General features: G+C 36.0%; 3 protein-coding genes and 1 long non-coding RNA gene across 6 annotated transcripts in view; 2 read left to right on the top strand and 2 right to left on the bottom strand.

Moving 5' to 3' along the window:
• LOC149501980 (uncharacterized) overlaps window positions 1-22,746 on the top strand; it is a 110,602-nt gene that overhangs the window by 53,793 nt on the left and 34,063 nt on the right. The window lies entirely within an intron of this gene.
• LOC114242285 (uncharacterized) lies at window positions 61-10,431 on the top strand. Of its 2 annotated transcripts, XM_028173392.2 has the most exons (11): window positions 65-437; window positions 518-1,205; window positions 1,562-1,624; window positions 2,573-2,720; window positions 3,499-3,617; window positions 4,312-4,548; window positions 5,178-5,334; window positions 7,559-7,698; window positions 8,175-8,274; window positions 8,573-8,674; window positions 9,384-10,431. In XM_028173392.2, coding segments are annotated over exons 1-11 (1,926 nt in total). In that variant the 5' UTR covers window positions 65-435; the 3' UTR covers window positions 9,554-10,431. The 2 variants fall into 2 exon arrangements, with proteins under 2 accessions (XP_028029194.1, XP_028029193.1); XM_028173393.2 differs by lacking the exon at window positions 1,562-1,624 and having other exon boundaries at window positions 61-437.
• On the bottom strand, window positions 10,937-12,347 carry ATPsynD (ATP synthase, subunit D). The gene is made up of 3 exons (XM_028173394.2): window positions 12,145-12,347; window positions 11,859-12,077; window positions 10,937-11,245 (listed from the first exon to the last, which is right to left on the bottom strand). Exons 1-3 carry the CDS (start codon window positions 12,261-12,263, stop codon window positions 11,044-11,046), a joined length of 540 nt encoding a protein of 179 aa, XP_028029195.2. The 5' UTR covers window positions 12,264-12,347; the 3' UTR covers window positions 10,937-11,043.
• The window catches only part of Tre1 (Trapped in endoderm 1), a 77,276-nt gene continuing 68,277 nt past the window's right edge, over window positions 13,748-22,746 (bottom strand). Inside the window, exons 5-7 of one of the 2 annotated variants that reach the window (XR_016323754.1) lie at window positions 19,256-19,458; window positions 15,852-18,144; window positions 13,748-15,007 (exon numbers count right to left, since the gene is read on the bottom strand). Coding sequence is in view for 1 of the 2 variants with exons in the window: in XM_089730831.1 (XP_089586957.1) it covers window positions 17,820-18,144; window positions 19,256-19,458 (528 nt within the window). In the remaining variant the exon portion in view is untranslated. Of the gene's footprint in view, window positions 18,145-19,255; window positions 19,459-22,746 lie in introns of both variants that reach the window. The other variant, XM_089730831.1, reaches the window with a different exon arrangement.

Genomic DNA, 22,746 nt, shown 5'->3' with positions numbered 1-22,746 from the left:
TTAAATTTGAATTGCGCGGGCTTCAAAACGACAAATTGAACAACGCATGACGGAAGCCATTCAAATGAGTGATTTACTAAGCATTTACATTGCCGAGCAGCATAATAAATCCTAATTTTGAGCATTGATTGATGTAGCAAATTTATTTTTAAAACACTTATTGTTTAAAATAGTAATTTGCTAATTTTAGTAATAAACTAGTTACAATTTATTTCAAATTCCTTAAAAGTGAGTTGTCACTTGTCAAAAAAAACCGAGAACTAACATGGCGCTCGTTTGGCTTTGGCATCAGTTGTGCTAATATGTCTGCGACTGTGTTTATCAATAATTGCTTAATTTAAACGTAATATAATTGCAACCAAAGTACCTACTCTAAATAGTAATTCAACTGTAAATTGAGAGTGGTAGTTAAACTACTTCATATAAGCTAGCATCATGTAAGTAATCAAAACTATTTAAAAATGTAATTCTTGTCTCGACCCACATACAGTTATATACTAAATATTTACGTTAATAGGTATGACGATAGACGTGGTGGCCGTGGTGGAAGAGGTGGGAGTCGCGGAGGGCGAGGATCCAGCCGCGGTGGTCGGGGTAGCGACAGGTCGCAAGAGCGCGGACCTAGTCGATTTAGCGGAGGTCGTGGTCGGGATGGTGGACGCGGCGGTAGGGATGGCGGCCGTGGAGGGCGAGACAGTGGCAGGGGTTTTGGGAGAATGGGGAATCGGGATGATCGCTCCAATTTCAAAAATGATCAGCCTGGCGGTAACCTTCGAAAAATTCACTGGGACACCGTAACGCTCACACCATTCCAGAAAAATTTCTATGTCCCTCATCCGAATGTTCAACGTCGAACTCAAAGCGAAATTGAGGCCTATCGTAGCCAACATCAGATAACTGTGAAAGGTCGAGACGTGCCTGCCCCTAGCATATTTTTTGAAGAGGGTGGTTTCCCTGACTATGCTATGAAAGAGATTTTAAAACAAGGTTTCCCGAACCCCACTCCTATTCAAGCACAGGGCTGGCCAATAGCTCTCTCTGGCCGTGACATGGTGGGCATAGCCCAAACTGGGTCAGGCAAAACCTTGGCATACATTTTACCAGCCATAGTACACATAATTAATCAACCGCGTCTGCTAAGAGATGATGGTCCAATAGTCCTTGTGTTGGCTCCAACAAGAGAGTTAGCCCAACAAATACAGCAGGTTTGTTTATTTCTAAAATATTAGGTCTTAATTTGAAATGAAGCTTAGGAACAAATTGGCAGATTTAATGATCTTAAAAATATGCTTATACTACTCTACCTACTATACCAGTGTTTAGACAATGCTTATATTTTATTATTGTTATTATTAATTATTAATAATTGTAATGAAAGGTACATAATAATTTATATACATGTTAACAATAATTTACTAATAATTACCTACAAAAAAAACCTACTAAATAACTTCTGTTAGTAAATTATTGAATATTTGCTCAAAGACATTGGCCTGCCTACTATTGACATACCTTAGATTCTAAAGCTATAATGAAATGTATTTTCCTTTGGTGGTGACAGACCTTGATTGGGATGAAAGCGATCGCCCCTGAGTTGATGGACGATCCAGCCCCCATGGAAATTGTAAATCTGTTTAATTATTATGAAATGTAGTGTATTCAGCCACAGGCAGGCTATGTTCGAAAACCTGATTGAAACTAATTTTAACCATTTGATTCAGTATCTAAGAAATATAACATTAAGAAACACAGTATTGATAGGCATGGTTTCTGAACGTAACCTATGTTTAGATCAGCACTGTTATTTTTTATTTTAACACTAGCCTTTTTGCTTTTTTGTTGTTTTTAGCTTTATGCCTTTCATTTAATAAATATGTATTCAGTTCATTTAGTCTACATTTTTCAGCCAGTATATATGACACATAGGCATTTATTAATCAAGGTTTTGAATACCTAGTGTCTATTATCTATTAAAGTAATTACATTTTGTACAAATTAGTTTAAAAAAATTCAAAATTGTTGTTCATATTCAGTAACAAAATGTTTCTTGTGTGTAAAATAAATAAATAAATAGACATGTACAAACTGTTGACTAGGTTTATAGCTAAATCATGTAAATTTAATCTTGACTTAATGTATATCAATATCTATTTAGTGACCTTGTGTTGATTATGAAATCTAAATACTAATTCCAAAAAAATTAAGTATTAGTGGTTTTATAAAACTATATTAATCTGCCTAAAAAATGTTCAAGCCTGGGGAAAATTGTTTTTCGGATATCTGGCACTAATAATAATAAAAATTACAAGAAAAACATGAAAGCTACTGATATTATAAATAATTTTACTTAAATATAACAGTAGTACTAATTTAATAAGAAAAAACTTTGACTCCCATTGCACTGAAACAATTTCTATCCTACCTCTAAAACTAAAATTCATAACATGGCAGAAATTGGAATTAGAATTTAATAATTATACCATTATATTGATTTGCTAAAATTATTATATGAATGGTTGTTGCTTCTTTTACCTTTAAAAAGCATATTTTTATCTGAATCTGCCATTTTCAGGTTGCCAATGAATTTGGTCAAAGTATCCACGTGCGGAACACTTGTATCTTTGGTGGTGCTCCAAAGGGACCACAGGGCAGATGTCTTGAGAGGGGAGTGGAAATTGTTATTGCTACTCCTGGTAGACTCATTGATTTTTTGGAGAAGGGTAAGAATTTTTCAACATAATATTGTAAAAATATATAAATTAATAGTTTTTTTTTTAAAAGAAGCTTTCCATAATGATGCAATAGATTATCCTGTGTGTGGGAGTGACCTGGGAGGCCTTTCCAGTTCCATGAGGTCTGGTCATCAGAACATTGTTTGTGTTAAATTGCAGTAACTGAGTAAGATTAAAAATTTACACTGGTCTAATTAGTAATAGCTTCGATAGGCTATTCTGGTTTCACCAGGCTCACAGGTCTCAGCCTAAGAGACTTTTCGAACATCTGCCCTAGTGAGAGCAGTGCTTCATTGAATCTACAACAAGATCAGAATTTTGACACACTGCAAATTTCAGAGAGAAACTAAATGGGTTCCACCTGTGGGTTTTGCTGTTGACTGTTGAAGAATTCTTTATTTAGCACTAATCCTTAATTTTGATTCAGGTTTTGCTTACCATGAGAATCCCTTATTACCAAAACACAATAGATAAGTGAAAGTAGTTTTAGTTTAGTTTAAGAGGTTTAACCGATACAAACAATATATTTTTTATAATTAACAGCTTGTAGAAAACTCCTTGTGAAACCATAATTGCAATTAGTGCAGTGATGCAGAAAATTGTATCTCAAAGATGATAAAAAGTGGGATGATGTGTATTGGGACTTATTTGCTTACATAAGCATTTAAATGTCTCTCATTATAAATTGAGATATATGTTATTTTTTCTGACAACAGATATTTTATAATTTTAGATAATTCCTCTACACAATTTGTTGATTTTCCAGAGACAACGAACCTGCGCCGATGCACTTATTTGGTGCTGGATGAGGCTGATAGAATGTTGGACATGGGCTTCGAGCCTCAGATCAGGAAGATTATTGAACAGATTAGACCTGATAGACAAGTAAGTAATTTGAACTATAATATTGCATATTTAAGTGAGTTGCAGCCAAGAGGTAAGCTAAATTAGTTTAGCGTAGCCAAATGGGGGGTAAATTTACAAATTTGTGTGTAGACTATAAGCTATTTCCTTTATTGTCTGCATAGTCAGACGAGGGTATAGTTCACTTTATAATACTCAATCATGGACATCAGAGATACAGCCAAATGCTGTATTATTTATGTAAACTAGACAATGTGAACTAGCTAAAAATGTCAAACAATGTCAGTTGTGTGTACCAACTCTTGGTAAGTGGGCTAAGCTAAGCACTAGCTCACTCACTTCAAACTGGGGTTGCTTAGTTGGTAATGTGCATGTAACAATTTCCTAGATTTAGCTTTGGTGCCTTTGCTTAGCTTCACTGTCACTTGGTTTTTTCATTTATGGACCACAATTATTAGGTGTTGTTTTATCTATACCTATTGCTTTTATCTTTATTATTTTATTCAATTGATTTCTTGTAGCATAGAAACAAATGGATATATTACAGTTTCCAGTGCTTTTATTTGTTTTCCTTAGCACAATAGTTGGGCCTTCGTATTCTGTCTATTTCTGTCGTAAGTATATTATTTCTAAGGCCTTTTTGTTAATTTGTAACTGGGACTTCAATCTATTGTCTCAAGAAGAGCAATATGAATAATGTTTATATCATTTGTAGGTATTGATGTGGTCAGCTACATGGCCCCGAGAAGTACAGAATCTAGCTGAAGAGTTCCTGCATGACTACATCCAGATCAACATTGGTTCTCTCGAGCTCTCGGCCAACCACAATATCCTCCAGATTGTTGATGTTTGTGAGGAATGGGAGAAGAATGATAAATTGATTACATTGCTTACTGAGATATCTTCAGAGGAGGAAACCAAAACTATTATATTTGCTGAAACCAAAAGGAGGGTCAGTACATTTAGAAGTTTCTGTAGAACAATTATAATATATATATAAATAATAATAGTTGCGCCTTACCGGTGGAAGGACGTCTTGTGAGCTTGCATGGCTAGGTACCACGCCCCTCCTATTTATGCTGTGAAACAGTAATGCGTTTCGGCTTGAAGGGCAGAGCAGCTGTTGCTTATGATCTCAGAAAGACATCAGGCAGAAATAGGCAGGAATATCCGTGCGTACTCACAAGGCGTTCTATCACCAGTAATTACGCAAATTATAATTTGGCGGGTTCGATTTTTACTACACGATGTTATTTCTTCACTGTGGAAGTCAATCGTGAACATTTGTTAAGTACGTATTTCATTGGAAAAACCGATACATCGCTACATACGAATGCACTGGATACTTATCATTACAACGACTTCATATATAGTGCATTTCTTTCATTAGTAAAAAAATCTACCAAGCGGAGGTCTTGATAGTTTTGTACATACTTTGTAACTCTTCTTAAATCCCAGTAAACATAACCGTTTGTAACAATAATGCGTGTATAATGCCAATACTTTAAATACTTGTTGCACACAGGAAGAGTTATGTGTGGTAACATTATAAGGGCTATGACTACACAACATTATCTGCAGGTTGACGACATATGTAAGGCGATAAACCGTGCCGGCTGGCGTGCCCTCGCCATCCATGGGGACAAGAACCAGCAGGACCGCGACTACGTGCTGAACCAGTTCCGCCACCACGCCGCCGCCATACTGGTCGCCACCGACGTCGCCGCCAGGGGCCTCGGTATGTCGCACACTGCCACTAACCGCTCTGCCACGTGAGCCGAAGAACTTTGTCCCTCATGAAATTACACTATCATATTACTTTGTCCCAAACAAATCAAATTTAATTAAATTGCGAGAGCTGACTGATATTGCAAACGGACTGCTCTTTAAAAATTCCGTTCATTTCGTGAAATAAAATTTATTTGATGCTCAAAGGCACAACTGTGCTCCAATCTCGAATAACTCCACGTACTGTGATAAACTATAAACCCTTACGAGAAATAAATTTGTAAAGAAATCCGTATGGTCTAAAAATAAGTTGTTGTGTCTAACACTGAAATATGAATTTCAATATCATGAAGGGATCACAAATAAAATGTGCTGTTTGTATAACTGTGTACTGTAAATTGCCCAGAAGTTGTTTATCTGATGTTTGAGCCGCAAATACAAATGAAATTGATGCCGTGAATGTTCCGGCCATTGATAAGGAATCAATAATTACACCGTAGATGTAAGAATTGACAAAAGTAGGTCAAAAGACAACTTTAACTTTTTGCTTGATCCATTAGGATTCAAGTTCTTTTATTATACAGGCTTAGTACAAGGGAAGGCTTTATATTTTTCTGTCTTAAAATTTGACTGAATTATATTGATTATTGTGCTCTTTGTAATTATTGCATCTGCCTTGTAAAACAAAATTAGGCATCAAACAGAAGATTTTTGTTCTGGAAACAGTTTTGAGGTGTTTTATCGTAGGTCGCGAGATCTATAGTTCGTAACTAGTCCTTTTCAATTTTTTTTACTCTAGTAAAAATTTTTTTTTTAAATAATACGTTTAAAAATAATACGTTACAGTCCATAGATAGAAACAAGAAAAATACAAATTTTCAAAAAAAACAATTTAAATGTTATATTAATGTAAAATTCTAATGTTATTGTAAGTGAAAATAATTTAAACTACGGACAATAGGTATCGCACTATATCTCAGTTAAACAACCTCGAACTGTTCACCGGGGTGTTAGGTCTAAGAGATGTCAGGGGCGTAGAGGATGTGGCTGATGCATTGCTGGTGTCGTTGGCGACACAGACCCTTCCAGTATTCACAAGGGCAGCACGAGCCGGCTTTGACAAAATCTTTGTGGGTGGAGTGAATATTGGAATGCGGACAAGAGAGCAATGGATCAAAGCTATACCACGGCTAAAACTATTCTCGGGCTACGATATACTATAACTTGTAGCATGTGTTTACTGAATTATTATCAGTATTGAGTTCACGGAGAAACAAACTGTCTTTATAATCTTTGCTAACAAAAGAAATTAAAAATTCTCAAAAAAAATTTTAAGCTATACAATGAAAATAAAGTAAATATGTGTTACAAATGAAATCTTTGCCCGATGATAATGAACAAATTTCCATGACTGACTCGGCATTATTGTTTTTTTTTCTATTTCAGAGGCGCATGCGTGCAGGCATAAAGGCTAGACTAGGTGTGTGTTGCTGACTTCACCATTCAAATAATATACATTCTATATTCACGATGTAATCGTTGTGACGACAGCGCACACTGTACGAATGAGCATGCTGCCTCTATTTCACAATAAGGGTCTCAGTTTCGGGGGTAGTTTTGAACACAAAAGTGTGAATGTGAATAAATGAAAGCAAAATGAGCAATATATGCTTGGTTAATTGTCATGAGAGATTTTCGTAACGAAATAAAGGGCCTACCCTACGCAACCTGACAGCGTGACACTTGTTATCACCTCATGGAACATTGAGTGTGAGGGTAATGTAAAGTCAGCACACCGACTCTTGGCCTACAACACTCCGGGACCACTGACGGGCATAATACAGTTAATTCCAGCAGGTCAACGCCGACTCTGAGCTGCCACAGGTAAATATTACTTTGGCTCTCATGGTTTGAGGTGAGTGTTTGGTTCATTGAATTGAGGATTAGGATTAGACGTTCAGTGAAAGTGATTATTTGCAGTTCAAATCAGTTTGGAGGTTTCATCCATAATTTAGATAGTAAATAAAATTTCATATAAACTCTTGTTCAAATAAAATCATGATATTCAATTTTTTTTATATTTCCTTATATTCATTGACCGAACGTTTTCCTCAAACTTGCGTTTGTTTTTGTTGAATAGTAATTTCTTTTTCTTGTACTATGTGTGTGTTTTAACAAGGAGCTAGTAAAAAATTACAATTGTCATAATAAAGTATTTTCTCTCCGACGTCCAGATGTGGAAGATGTGAAGTTTGTGATAAACTATGATTATCCAAATAATTCTGAGGATTACGTGCATCGTATCGGCAGGACGGGACGGTCCCAAAACACCGGCACGGCCTACACACTCTTCACTCCTAATAATTCAGCAAAGGTTGATATTCCATAATACTAATTACTACTTATTTATAATTCTTTATTAAAATATTACTGTGATTTGTAATATTATAGCAATTTGTTATTTAACCACTTCAAGGATGATTTTTTTAAGTACATAAAGTATGATTTTTTTTTATTTATCATTACTTTGGTCATTTTATATTAAAAATAATTCAATAAGTAAAAAAAATACAAAAATACTTGATAGTCATTGAAAAAACATATGTCCACATATGTGGCCATTTAATTTAAAATTAAATACAAAAATATAAAAAAAAACAAATGTACACATTTATGTGCAGAGTCTTTGAAGAAGTTAATATTGTGCTTATTGCCATTCTCCAGTCTTTTGCTTAACTATTGAATATAATTTATTCATCATTTACCATGAACATCTTCCATCACCGCATATGTATGTTCTCAATAGTACAACTCACAAACTCATGAAGGGTAATGAAATATTATTGACAGGCTAGAGATTTGATGTCAGTACTTCAGGAAGCCAATCAAGTTGTGAATCCGAAACTACTAGAGTTGGCGCAATGTGGCATGGGATTCAAAGGAAAATTCGGTAAGATTAAGACTCATGCATTTATATGAAAAAAATTCAAAGCCATACACAATAAGAGACTATCAGAAAATATATAACTTGAACTGAGGCTTGCATGATGTCATTGTCATCCCAAAATAAGTTTCCATATATTGCCCTGTAAAATGAACACAAAACTGTAATTGAATAACTTTGTTAACCATTTAAGACTAGTTTTAAATAAAATTGTTTTTTAATATGCCATAATTTTTGTTTTGTTGTTATTGGTTTATTAGATTGAATAATTCATTATAGTTAATGAGATATGGTTTTGGTGCAGGTCGTTCAAGATACCGAGATGACGGCGGCAGGGGACGCGATGGAGGCTCACGCGGGGGACGCGGGGGTCGGGGTGGGGGCCGTGGTGGCTACGGGGACAGAGGTCATTAACATATTAATTAAAAGATATAATCTTATTTATAAATAATGTACTTTTCTATTTGTGGTAGGACCGAAAGACTGCGCCGGTAGGTACGATGCAGTACGGTCATGTAGTGGGAAACTAGTTACACTTATAAAATTGAGACCGAAGATCATGTTTCGAGGTGGCATGCAAGTTGTAAGGCGTGGTCTGGTAAACACTTTACATCAGATGAGCCGTGAGCTCATCTCCCAATCATAAAAGTTCTTGGGTGTTTGTGGTGCCCATAACATTGATGATGGTCCAGCCAGTAGCTTTAACTGTGGGGCCATAGTATTTTTTTTTTATTGCTTCGATGTATGGACGAGCTCACAGCCCACCTGATGTTAAATGGTTACTGGAGCCCATAGATATCTACAACGTAAATGCGCCACCCACCTTGAGATATAAGTTCTAAGGTCTCAGTATAGTTACAACGGCAACCCCACCCTTCGAACCGAAACGCATTACTGCTTCACGGCGGAAGTAGGCGGGGTGGTGGTACCTACCCGTGCGGACTCCCAAGAGGTCCTACCACCAGTGATGATATTTGGGTTTCTTACTTCAAACCCTGCTTTAATGGAAAATTTATACTTTTTCATTAGTGCAAATGTCAAAACTGAAATGAATTTATTGAAATTTAGCTATTTATGCTCAAATTTGGTTCTAATAAAAAAATCTAATGGAACAGGTTCACGCTGGGACAACAGTAATGACAACCAAAACTCCTACAACGACTACAACAGGCAGAGTTTCGGTAATAGAGAGGGCGGATACCGCGGCAGGGGCCGGGGGAGGGGGGGACATGACGCGCCACAGACCTACTACAACATGTACTCACAACCGCCGCCCGCTCACTAGCCAGTACGCCGCGTAGTTATACAGGTCGAACTGATATATAGGAAGGAGGTGGACAGATAATACAGATTATTCACACAACATTGAATCTTCAAGATGTCCTTACTTATTAATTTCTTTCATTAATGGAACATTAAATTTAATATCTAATTAACACATAGTATGTCTACATAATCAACATCTATCTTGCACTTTTTGCATTTGATGTAGCGACCAGTATATGTTGGAAACATTGGAGAAGTAGGCACTGATTAACAATTAGAGTAATTCAATTTTTTTATATAATCTGATCTGGTACACGCCAGTTTAGATTATAATTTCAAAATATTGTTTTTGCTTTGGCTGCGTTATAAAAAATATGTTTTATAAATTTGATAAATACCTAGTTAGCCTAGTTAAGGTTTTAAAAATTCAAACTATAAGTTAAGTACATTATAATTTGGATTGCAGTCACTACATCTAATTGTGCAGCATTAATTGTGCGAATAATATGTATATATAAATTATCAACACCTATCCACATAGTTTACTATGGTTTAAATTCGTCTTGAATTTTTTTTCTTCTACAAAATAATGTTTTGCCACTTTGTTATAGAGGAATATCACTGTTGGAACTTTGCAAATAAAATGTTTTTTGTAGCTATTCCTAGAAAAATAAAATTTTTCAACATTGTCACAATGTTTGCTATTATTTACCAATATATATTTGAAATCAGTTTCAGGAATCCCCTGAAATGGTTGAAGAAAAATGTTTTTCTGTTTCACATGTCAAGTGTAGTTTTATTCAGATTTTCTTCAATCAATATTGTAACATTCCTCCTGTGTCATTATGTAATTTGTGAAAATGTGCAATTCAATAAATAAAGTACTATAGTAATGTATAATTTTTATTTTAATGTTCTTCAAATATTTTTAACCCAACCAACCACATTTCAGTTTTTGCCTCCACACTGAATTATTTTTTATCATCATTTTAAAAGCAACTGTCCAAATGGCATAGATACAATGGGATGACACCAGGCATCTGAGGTTGATATCCTGAATGCAATATTTTCTCTAAAACACCTAAAATGTGTTATGAATGGCTTTTATGATCGAAAATAACATTCCATAATTTCATTAGATTGATCGTTTCACTAAGAGGATAGAGTAGAGCAGTTGCACTAAGAGTAGGTGCACATTCTACAGTTGATATCTTGTAGGCTCTGGTAATATGGTGGAAAAGTTCATAAAAGGCAGTAGACCCAGTAAATGAGCATGTGGCCAAAATGATGTTAGGTCATGAGGTTCTTTACTCATCTAAAGAAAAAAATTTAACAGGTAATTTTATGGACAGTAATTTTAGAGCAGGAATACACTGGTCTGATATAAAATGGAAAAATTAAATTGACAGATGTAGCATTATCTTTTATTGCCTACATAAATAAGTTTTCAAATGATATAACATGTCTGATGGCTATCACTAATATATAGCCAGCAACACTTTTACAATATTAGTGTGCAGCTGCAGCTGTAGTAGGCTGAGCTTGTTTCTCTGGGTCAACATAGTCGAGCTGCTCTTCCGGAGTGTGTGGCCAGAAGGTTGGCTTGTTGATGGGATCAAGGGCCAGGTCAGGATGGGCATCATAGAAGTCTTCCATGGTCATCTGGTCATACGGCAGTAGGGCCTTGGTTGCATTGATTTCTTTTTGGTAGCTGTAATAAACATTAAGAATTTCAAATTTAGACTAAAGTTACAAAAGTTAGAAAAAGCAGGGTTTACATAATATTTTATCTTTTGGTTTCATTATCCATGCATTTCATACATTGTTATAGATTTTCAGTAGATTAAACTTAGGACTGCTATTTGTTATAGCCAGAGTACATTTAAACAAGTTTTTTTTATGGTTTTCCCAAAAGTAATGGTATAAATTATAGAAAAGCTCAAGATGTGTAGGATAGATAGACTAGGTGTATTGGAATAATTCTAGAATATGACAAATACAATATCTTAAAAATGAGTCTTACTAAACTGAAAAGCAATTTAGGCTTGGTTAAAACAATCTATTCATGTTTAGGTAGTACTCCCTTTACATCCAATAATAAATAATACAAAATGAGTAAGCAAAAGTACTTGCATTTTTGAGATCGACTTTTGTCAAAAAACAATGAAAAAATAAATAAAGTATATTTAAGGAAAATGATATAGATTGAAAACAGAATTATATAATTACAAATCCATATCTTTCAACTTCATCTTGTCACTGAAGTCAGATGTAAAGTTTAGTTATATTTATCAAAATTTTATTTGTAAGAAATTAATACTTACGATGCAATGTTGGCATTGGACTCTTGGATAAACGCGTCGATAGCATTCTTGACTTGATTCCACTGCGATTCTACAAGTGCCGTCTGAGTGTCAGCTGGGTATGGAATTTTTAGAGCTTCATATTGCTTCTGGAATGTGTCTACCATTCCAGGAATAGGTACAGCCTGTTTGTACACAGCCCAGTTAATCTTGGGCGGTTCAGGTGGATTGGCTAGTACCCTAAAAGAAATTAGTGTGATAACCAAAAAAGCAAAAAAATTATGTAACATCACTTGCCAATACTAACCTTCGGAGATAATTATCGGATTTTATTTTGAAAGCAGCAAGGTGCGCCTTTTGTTCGGCGGGAACTCTCTCAGCGAGAGCAGCCCAGTTTACGGCACTTTGTGATATTCTTTTCGCCATTTTTCGGCGTTTTTTCGATTAAAGTTACGAATGCACAATAATTCCTAACGTCAAAATCAAAGGTCCATTGACAGTAGTAATTTTATTTTTCCAACAAGAAAAACGATAGAGTCGTACCGTACAGCCTAATCTTTCACATATTTTGTTTTATCAAAAAATAGGAAAGGAGCGAAAATTAAATTGGGATGACATAAATCCTTAGTAAAATGGTCGTTATTCACTTTAGTGGATTTTTTGGAAAAACCCGAGAAGTTACGTCTAGCGACTATTGCATTTTCCCACTGTGTGTACTTTCATAAACGCTAAACAGTTAATAAATCACGTTTATTAAGATAAGATACAATTCACAAAATAAAACAATTCACACAAATTTGCTCATCGCGTTCCCTCCAGAAACCCCCGTCTCAAAATCATAATGTAAGACTAGTTTTTTTTAATTTATCCTATTGTTTTAATCTAATCTAAAGGTTTATTAAATCTACGACGACTCGCGAAAAAATTAAGGAGAAAAATTACAATTAAGTACCCTACTCTATGATTAGCGATATACATAACTGTTCTCAAAAATCATGCTGATCATACAAGCAGGCGCGTCATTGAATTATCAGCCTACAACCTGTGTGCGTTTAGAAGACTACGCTAGACCGTAATCTCCTGCGAAGAATTGGGGGTTGTGGCCTTGGCCCTTCTCGTCTCGCTTTTGTTTTTACTACCTATATTGATAGCCTTGAGAGTCTATTTCAGCTTCTCCTTGACGTATAGGTGAGCTCACGGGGTTCAAACCGGGAGTGTTGCTAACACTGGCCTTAGCAAGGGCAGTGCTTCGCAGAATCTACCACCGGATCGGAAACGCGACCCACTGAGAAGATCCGGCGAGAAACTCAGTGGGCGATATCTATGGGTTAGTTCACTCGTCGAGCCCTTCGTGACTGGTGCTTGTGGTACCTAAAAGCACCGTTAATGGATCGGGAGGATCCGTAACAACGTGTTCAGGGCGACGTCGACTGTTTACTATTCGGTCCACAGGATCGCGTATGTAATTTTCGGCGGCCACGACAAGAGGGTTTTCATGTCGTGCTGCCTTCTTGAAGTGGCGTAATGATACCGACTGTAGATACTTAGTGACCGAGTAAAGCTCCAGGTCATCATGCAGATCCACGTTCCTTAGGAACCATGGCGCTCCGACGGTTATCCTGCAAAAACGGGATTTAATAACTTGTAGGGGTTTCAAATTGGTGCGGGCCGTGTAAGCGAACACTACGCTTGCATAGGTCATGACGGGGCGTCTCCCTCTTCCTCTCTGGAGGCGCCAGGGTTCGACATAACCTGGTCCGTTACCCCCTCGACCATGTACCTATGTAAGTATGAGCCCGAATTTTGTAAACCCAGATAAATAAGCTTGTATCTAAAATTAAAAGCGCGCTAGATTTACTGAAGTAAAGTCGTCTCTTTCAAATGAATAGATCTCGAATAAAAAACTGAAGTGCATATAAAAATGTTTATTAATTTAACTTTGGCTAACGAATATACGTGACATAGAACATCTACACTTATTCAACTAGGAATAAAGTAATTAAAATTTAGCACAATCATACTTTTTAGTTCTCAAGATAGAAAATATTTATTTACAATAAGTAGTACGTAGTTGTAATCAATTTTTAAATCATTTATATAAATAAAATATTGTCACTTATCTACACACGAAATTTACATAAATTTACATTTTGAAATACGTATCTATCATGTATTGATTTACAAAAATGTGCAAGATGAAAGGCTTATGACAATATACAGGTGAAAACGTAAAGAAAATAACTTGTATGAGAGAAGAAAAATGCTTAGTCACCCGTATTCTAGAGAAACAATATTTTTTTTTTATAAAAACGCACGAGCCTACCTAATTTTACAATGTTATGAATACAATAGACAAAAATTGTAACATCAATTTTGATAATAAAAATATTCAAATTCTTTTTCTACTCATCTTCGTAAATTAGGTAAAGACATTATTTCTTGGGCCTTGTGGTTTTATCTAAGGTTAAGTCTCTAAGCTTATATGTATATTCGAACTTAATCCAACTTAATTATGAATAATGCAAAACTAATGAGCTTTACTAAACATTCTTTAAAAAAGTCATGATTATAATTGACACAACATTAAAATCTAATACAGAATATATGAGAGCCGTTTTTGAAGTCGCAAATGCCGACATTAGTACCTACTATCCCGACACTAACAACATTCATTTGTTATAATTTATTGCAATATGTATTTTAACAAGTTCACTTCTAGTGAACTTCAGTTTATTAAAATCAAAATCGAACTCAGCTCCCCGCGACACATATGTAAGTCTTCTGATTTATTAATGATTTTAAATCACAAACAATAAAACCGATATGAGGGGCCCAGTCCACTGAGTTTCGCGATGGGGTCGCGATTCCGATCCGGTGGTAAATGATAGCAAAGTCTCCCAGGTTGAACATCGTGAACTTGTCTAGACGTTCGGTGAAGCTAGCCCCTTGAGGTTACTAGTAGTAGGTAGGCAAAAAAGAATGGCCATTCCTTACAGCACTAATAGCACTCTCGCCCCGGACACACTACATTGAACATCAGCTTACGGGCCCATCGCCAGCATTGGACATAAATATTCTTTAGTTTCCCTTCTTAAGCGATCGTAATTCAGTTTTCATTATTTTTATAGAATCGAATTTGATTCTAGATCTTCGAACCACGCGTGACAGCTCTGTGGCAATGTTTCATATTAAGTTAGTATTTGTATGCTAATGGACTTTTCATATCAGTCTTTAAAAATTTGACGTTTAATGAAATTCCATTTAAATTATAGAACTATGGTGGGTAGAAGTAAGGAGCGCCATCTTGTATAGGGGACAAATTGAAAATGTTTCCAACTGTATACAGCAAGTTATTGTAGGAAGACTCACCGAAATAGCGCGAGTGTAAGAAGTGCAAATGCTATCATTAGAGTAGTTTTAAACAGAGCAAAGTTGAAACATTTTATATATTTCGTGACTTGTGTAGTTAAACAATATGCACCATTTAAAATCTCAAATATTTATTTTATTGCCTACTACATATTTACGTAGGAAATGTTTTTATTCTTCTAAGTTTAATATCATACTTTAATAGTCTTTGGCGCGGTTTTTAAAATACCTCCACTAGTTACTGTGGCGCCACCTTCATTGTCTTCTTTCAGCGGACATTTTTTAATACACTGTGATTGTACTCCTTAATTCTACCCTTCATAATAATATGAACTTAATTTACGTCGTAATTGCACACAAAGTTTTTGGTACTTTAAAATTTTTTTTAGCTACTGTTGAATTTTTTGCAAATGTATTTATTGGTAAAGTTCTAAAGAAAACGAATAAAGATAGTGATCCCGGAGACGAGTACAAAATGTATATTTTAATAATTTTTTTGCTGTGATCATATTATTAATACAATAGAAATTATCAACTGACTGCCCAGGTCGATGACCACGAAGTAGCGTGAGCGTAAATTGTTTGTTAAATTTATTTTCTGATACGTTTGAATATGATATTTATTTTCTTTGTTTTTAAACTTACCTTCTCTGACTGATCGTGTGACGGGGAAATCACATTTTAATTTTAATTGAACATAAATCTTCTATTTTCGTGTCTAGCGACTATTATAACATTGAATAAGATTTGAAGTAGGAATACAAAAACAATATGGATGAAAATTAGAGTTGAGGTGAAAAATTCATAAAATTATAAAAAAAAAATACCCAGTCTATCTGTGCAATATTACTTATACATAGGAATATACATTAATGCAAATTTGAGAACGTAAGTAATTATAAATAAACATGTTCAGTTCTGTGAGTTTTCGGTTCAGCGTTCTCGAAACAACGCCACGCAAAAGCGACAAGTGAGATACAGCCACAAATGTTTTTTCTTTTTTTTTTTACAAAATGCAACACATTGTCGAAAAAAAAACAAATACATTCGCGACGCACTTAACCTAATTATAGTGTTATTTATCTTAACTCTCTACATTTTTACATCGATATATTTATTTAAACTAGTTTTACTTAAAGGAATGCTTTAATTACTTTTCTTTTATAACCTAAGACAAAATGCGAACTAGAAATATTTATACCTACACAAATCGCGCAAACAAAAATTTGTTTTCTATCATTCTACCGTTTTTTTTTTCTATAAAGATACTAAGGTAATTATGAAGCTTTGGTTATGTTTAACGTACGCGTTGTTACCTGAATACTTAATTATTTGGTGATTTTATCATAATTGAATATGATAAATTGAATGTGATGAATCAATATGAATTGAATAGTTTCAAGACTTCATCAATTGAAATGTTAATGTATAGCGTATAACGTATTCATTTAGTAATATAATCAATGTAGGGTCAATGAATGATTTTTTAATACATCAACAGCTTCCAATAACACAGCAGCCAGTTCGAAACAGTTCAACTCAACTAAATATATTAAAATTAAACAACATACACACTTAATGCTATTTACAAACAACGAATTGTATTAAAATATTATGGGGCGCTAAAAATATATTTGTTTTAATCAAACAGTATTATGAGTATTAGGAATACTACTAATTGTTGAATTAAGTAGATTGGATTATTTACAATTATAAAAGTAAATATTATTTAAATACTGACATATCCAATGTCAGTTTTAGCCAAAATATTTATTTATAGCCAACTGCGAAGGCGAAATAAATAAAAAATATGAGATTCGATACGGATTATTTATAAAAAAAAAAGTCAATAGCTTTAGAGTCGATCAGAGCTGCCGTGGCGCTTATAAACGTTTAACGGTTATTGAAAAAATAGCATGTCATTAAAATAAGCTGCTAATTATTATTACAGTAACGCCCTTTATAACACGGTACTCTTATAACGCATTTTTATATTACCCGATTTCAGACCCCGTATAACACGGAATTCCTCATATAACGCGGGGATTACACACGCTATATATCTTGTACCTACTGTGAAATTTATAATGATTTGTACAGTTCATAATTAATTTCGCGTACCTTTGTTGCACATTGTGTCAATTGTGTCGTTATAAAATTTAATTACATTAAAATATAAAAAAAAATTTGTCCCTTGTTTTTTAATTATAAAAAAACATTCGATTATATTGTATCATATTTATTGTATGTATATCGATAGGTGAAAGGCTATCTAGTTTAAGCGACATTTTTGCAACTTTGCAGGAGAGCAATTCAGCCATTAAAATTTGGAAAAAATATCATGACAAAAAACTTCTTCAGCTATTTGAAAGGAGTAAACATAAATGATGTTCAATTAAAAACATCTGTTGATACTATTTAATTACAAAGATAGATTTCGCGTATTAAGCGAAATATCACTTAAACTAAATAACCTTTCACGCCTCGATATTATATATTATGTACATAACGCGTTATATGGGCATACTCGTACAACGCGATCCAATCTCCCGTGTTATACGAGGCGATTACTGTATACATTAAATTAGTTGTTTTCATTTGATTGTTTACCGATCAGTTGGAGGACTGCGCCATGGTTCGACTGCCGTACGTCGTTCTTCGGGAGGCGGGGCTGAGCTTGCAGAACTTGAGGAGGTTGGCGTAGGCGGCCCGGTACTGCCTGTTGGTGGCCGCGTAGATCAGCGGGTTGACCACGCTGGACGCCCACGCCAGGATCGAGGCGATGATGTGGAGCCAGGGGTACGTGATGTCGTCGTCGGCGACGTTCATGATCATCAGCGGCAGGAAGCAGGCGAGGAAGCACACGAAGATGGTCAGCATCAGCCTCGTCAGTCTAGAGTCTTCTTCTTTCTCTTTCGCGGTCTGGCCGCTGAGTTTACTGGAAATTTAATCTCTCAAACTTAATCTTTATTTTAGGATTCAGATTTTTAATTTTAACATTGTTCGTGTTGAGTCTCTATATCGGGCAAAGATTAATAAGACACGTGTTCTGTTAAGTACATAACTAAAGTATATTGGGATTACAACGTAACGTGTTATTGACAGCCCGATAATCCCAAGACTGGCGCAGCATCACTGCAATATAATTATCGCTAATACATAGGTACATATTAATAGTTGCTATGGGGACAAGAGTCAGCAAGCTGAAGTGGCAGTGGCCTGGCCATATATGCCGTAGGACTGACGATCGCTGGAGCAGACGGGTTCTCGAGTGGAGACCGCGCAGCGGAAGACGTAACGTGGGACGGCCCCTGGCTAGGTGGTGCGATGACCTCCGAACGGTGACCGGCAAGAAGTGGATGAGGAGAGCCGTAGACCAGGCTCAGTGGTGTGGACTGGGAGAGGCCTATGTCCAGCAGTGGACGACTGTGGGCTGTTGATGATGATGATGATGGGGACATTTGTCCCTACATTCGTTATATTTTTTATTGTAATATGTCTTATATGATGTTATATAACGTATATGTATGTACACCCTACAACCTCTGTCGTTTACAAAGTATACACTATGTACTATATATGTATTCTTGGTATAGATACTGTATAGAATCAGTATGTTCTTAGAAGTACAATTAGATGTACTGTGGTCTGTTTGTTTAGACGTTTCACCAATTTTGTTCAGTCTCAGTTTTTGAAGTGAAACTTCTTTAGAATCGTTGTGATTTCAAACTCGAAGAAACAAAAAAATAAGTCCATAGAGACACAAACACATAAATGTATACGATTCAGCCGGCGAGAGAATGAGATAGAACACATTATACGTGAAGTTAAAATATTAATTCATAGAGGGCGCTACCTCATACTATAAAAGATGATTTACAGTTATGTATTTACTAATGACAAAATTTTACATATACTTAGACATTTAGGATAGTTGTATTTTAATTTTTTGTTTAAGACAGACGAGCATACGGCCCGTGGACATCAGCAAAGCCAGGGGCAGAGCTGGGACGCTGCCTAAAATTTATTTCCGCTTATTTTATACACACCCGTGTCCTTCAAGTTTCCTTTTGCTCTGTCTGACGCGCCAATAGATGCACGAGTACGAGACGATGATCGCGACGCAGGGCAACGCGAAGCCGAAAACGAACAGCGCTTTTTTCGGCGACTGCCCGTTCTTCGGTAATATCGTGCACGAAAACGTGTTCTTCTCCAACCCTAGTTGACCCCAGATGCCGAGCAGGGGAGGAATCTGGAAGCGAATAAACGAAATATAAACAATTTTTTTTTGTTAAATACAACGAATTAGTCACGATGATGAGTCTGGGATGTTTAATTTAAATTTATTTACATGACAAGTGAACGTGCTTTCGGGGCACCAGGTTTAAAGTGGTGACCGGAGCTTGTAAAAACTTACCTTGCGATAAAATTTAAATTTCTCGATTATGTTTTATACGGCTACATCAATCTTCGAAGACGAACTGTGACACGGCAGAAATAAACAGAATAGTTGTTTAAGACCGTGCGGTCTCATTATATGCCCTACATCCAGTAACGGGTGGCGATAGCAGGTGCAATACTCGGGAAAAACCGTTGTCAAAACTAGAAAACTTTTACTGGTGGTAGGCCGTACGGGTAGGTACCACCCCCCTACCTATTTCTGCCGTGAAACCGTAATGCATTTCGGTTTGAAGGGTGGAGCAGCCGTTGTAACTATACTGAGACCTTAGAATTTATATCTCAAAGTGGGTGGCGCATTTACGTTGTAGATGTCTATGGGCTCCAGTGACCACTTAACACTAGGTGGGCTGTGAGCTCCTCCACCCACGTAAGCAAATATCTCGAAATCGTCTTTATAGAAAAAAATTAGAAAGTAGTTCGCACAATATCTATTGCCTTGAGGGGCTATTTTAGCTTCACCCTAGCATGTAGGCGAGCTCTCGGGGCTCAATCCGGAAGTGTTACTAACGCTGGCCCTAGCAAGAGCAGTGCTTCGCAGAATCTACCACCGGATTGGAAACGCGACCCGCTGAAAAGATCCTGCGAGAAACTCAGTGAGCTGTGTCTATGGGTTAATTTACTCGTCGAGCCCTTCGTTACAAGCGACGGATTCGGTGAGGACGGTGACCGGTGCTTGAGGTACCTAAAAGCACCGTTAATGAATCGGGAGGATCCGTAAAGACGTGCTTAGGGCGACGTCGACTGTTTACCATTTCGTCCACAGGATCGGGTATGTAGACAGTATTCCGACGCTCCACACTTTACACACGTTAGTAATAATCGCGTAGGTAGTTTTAATTATGTCTACGTGTCATGGAAACTAATGCCAATACTGTAAGAGACGGTGATATTACAATTTCATAATATCGCTTGCGAACGAGTCGCCTTATAGTTGTACTGAATAGACATGTTCACGAGCCCACACATACCCTCGACTAATGAATTATTCATTGACCATTAAAAATACGCTTATCATTCGTTTTTTAACACATTCGAGCATTGTCAATTGAACATAACTGTCTGTAGTAAATTGTAATTTTTATTATATGCAGGCCCGTTTTTGTTTTCGGAATGACTCTTGGAATATTTTTTTATGGATTCTATAAAACTTGGTCATAATAAGAAGTTTAAGTATGTATTTCAGCAGTAATGCTGGTGGTTCAATGTTGATGCGTTTTCCCTTCACTGTTAATGAAAATGTTTTTTATTATTAATAATTAATTTATTGCTTGGTTTGTTTTTCGATAAATAGTTGTTTTGAGTTAGCGTTGCTAGATGCGATACTTTAGCTATTGCAATATTCAGGCTAGAGTATCTCCTTTTTAAATATAAATCTATTGTACAAATCAATATGGTTTATTTTAGGAGCTTTGAACTAATTATCTTTTTTTGGCAATATTTAAGTTTTTTTTTCTTTCTAAAACATCCAAAATCAGAATGGAAACAGAAAAAAGACGCCAAACATAAAACTAATGAAAATCCTGTGATATCATTGATTTTGGTCGAATTTCGATCATTTGGTAAACGTCGCTTAGTCACTTATCATCTTGTAATGTGCCTAAATCAATAACATAAAATAATGAATGGGAGAAGGCTAGATTGGCTCACGCTATGCTAGTGCCAATAGTGAGCACTAGCATAGGGCTTTAGCCATTTACTGGTGGTAGGACCTCTTGTGAGTCCGCGCCGGTAGGTACCACCACCCTGCCTATTTTTGCCGTGAAGCAGTAATGCGTTTCGGTTTGAAGGATGGGGCAGCCGTTGTAATTATACTTGAGATCTTAGAACTTATATCTCAAGTTGGGTGGCGCATTTACGTCGTAGATGTGAACTCGTGAACTCGTTCACCCACCTAAGTAATAAAAAAAATTTGATAATTCGATCTCATGTCTCAATATGGACCACATCACACCATCTGTGGGATTGGCTGGTCTGCAGCATGTACGGATTAAATTCCGTTCGATACATTACCAAAACTAAAAACCTCTTGTGTGTTTCTCGCAAGTCCAAAATTCACTACGTACCTAGTCAATATATTAACTTTACAAATATGTGTACGTTATTTTTTGTATTACACAATAACAATAATGTGTTGTAGTTTTTTATTTTATTGCCTAACGAGCGTGGCGGATGCGCTGTCAATGAATCGTGTGTGTGCACATGCTTTTACGACGTTGTGTAAATAAGACAAAAAAAAGTTACGTAACTTTATGATTTACGAGGTGTAAATATTATTTTTATGTTTTAACGCACGCGAGTCATAAGCGGTCGCGGTTAGGTTAGGTTAAGGGTGCAGGTAAAAGAGCTAAGAGTATCTTTGATCTCAAACAGTTTGTTTTTTAAATGGATGTTACTTCCCAAAATGGACGACAGATAGGATAGATTTGTCTGCTCCTAAGATCCTACCCGCATTCTCAAGTCTGTAGGTGATCGCTGCGCATGATCGCTTTCCACAGAACGGTAATGATCGGGAATTAGTTAATCTTATCTAAGGTTATCGTTTTTAGACATTTCCATAACGTTCCAGAATGTACATGTACCGTATAAACAGGCAGAGATGGAGAAGTCTCTCAAAAGCCGCAACCAAGCAATAAGACATACATAACCACGACCACTCTGCCAGGAGTGTACGACTGAGAAGAAAGGTTATCGACACCTAATTGCGTTTATAACGTAGACTGCCGCGAAAGTTTAAAACATTTCATCAATTCAAGTCTCTTGAAGCCCTGTGGTGCTTGTTACCCGAGCCTCGCAAGGTACGAGACTAAATCCTTACCAATAAGTTTTGTGTATTTTGGAACCTAATATCAACACAGTTGGCCTGTTCTAAATAAGTACCTAAGTATATGTCCGAAACGTCAGTATCTAAGCACCATAAGAAGTAGGTAAACGTTGGTATAAACTAAAATAATGTAAACTTATCTAGTCTTTGTAGAATTCAGATGAAAAAACGACAGAGCTCTTTATAATTTCATTCTGTTCGTATGACTGAATGTCCTAATAATATACACGAAACTACGAAGACAAAAGATAGTGATAA

This window comes from Bombyx mandarina, chromosome 11, assembly GCF_030267445.1.
Source record: "Bombyx mandarina strain Sakado chromosome 11, ASM3026744v2".
Classification (NCBI taxonomy): Eukaryota; Metazoa; Arthropoda; class Insecta; order Lepidoptera; family Bombycidae; genus Bombyx; species Bombyx mandarina.
This window is presented reverse-complemented; position numbering and strand designations above follow the sequence as displayed.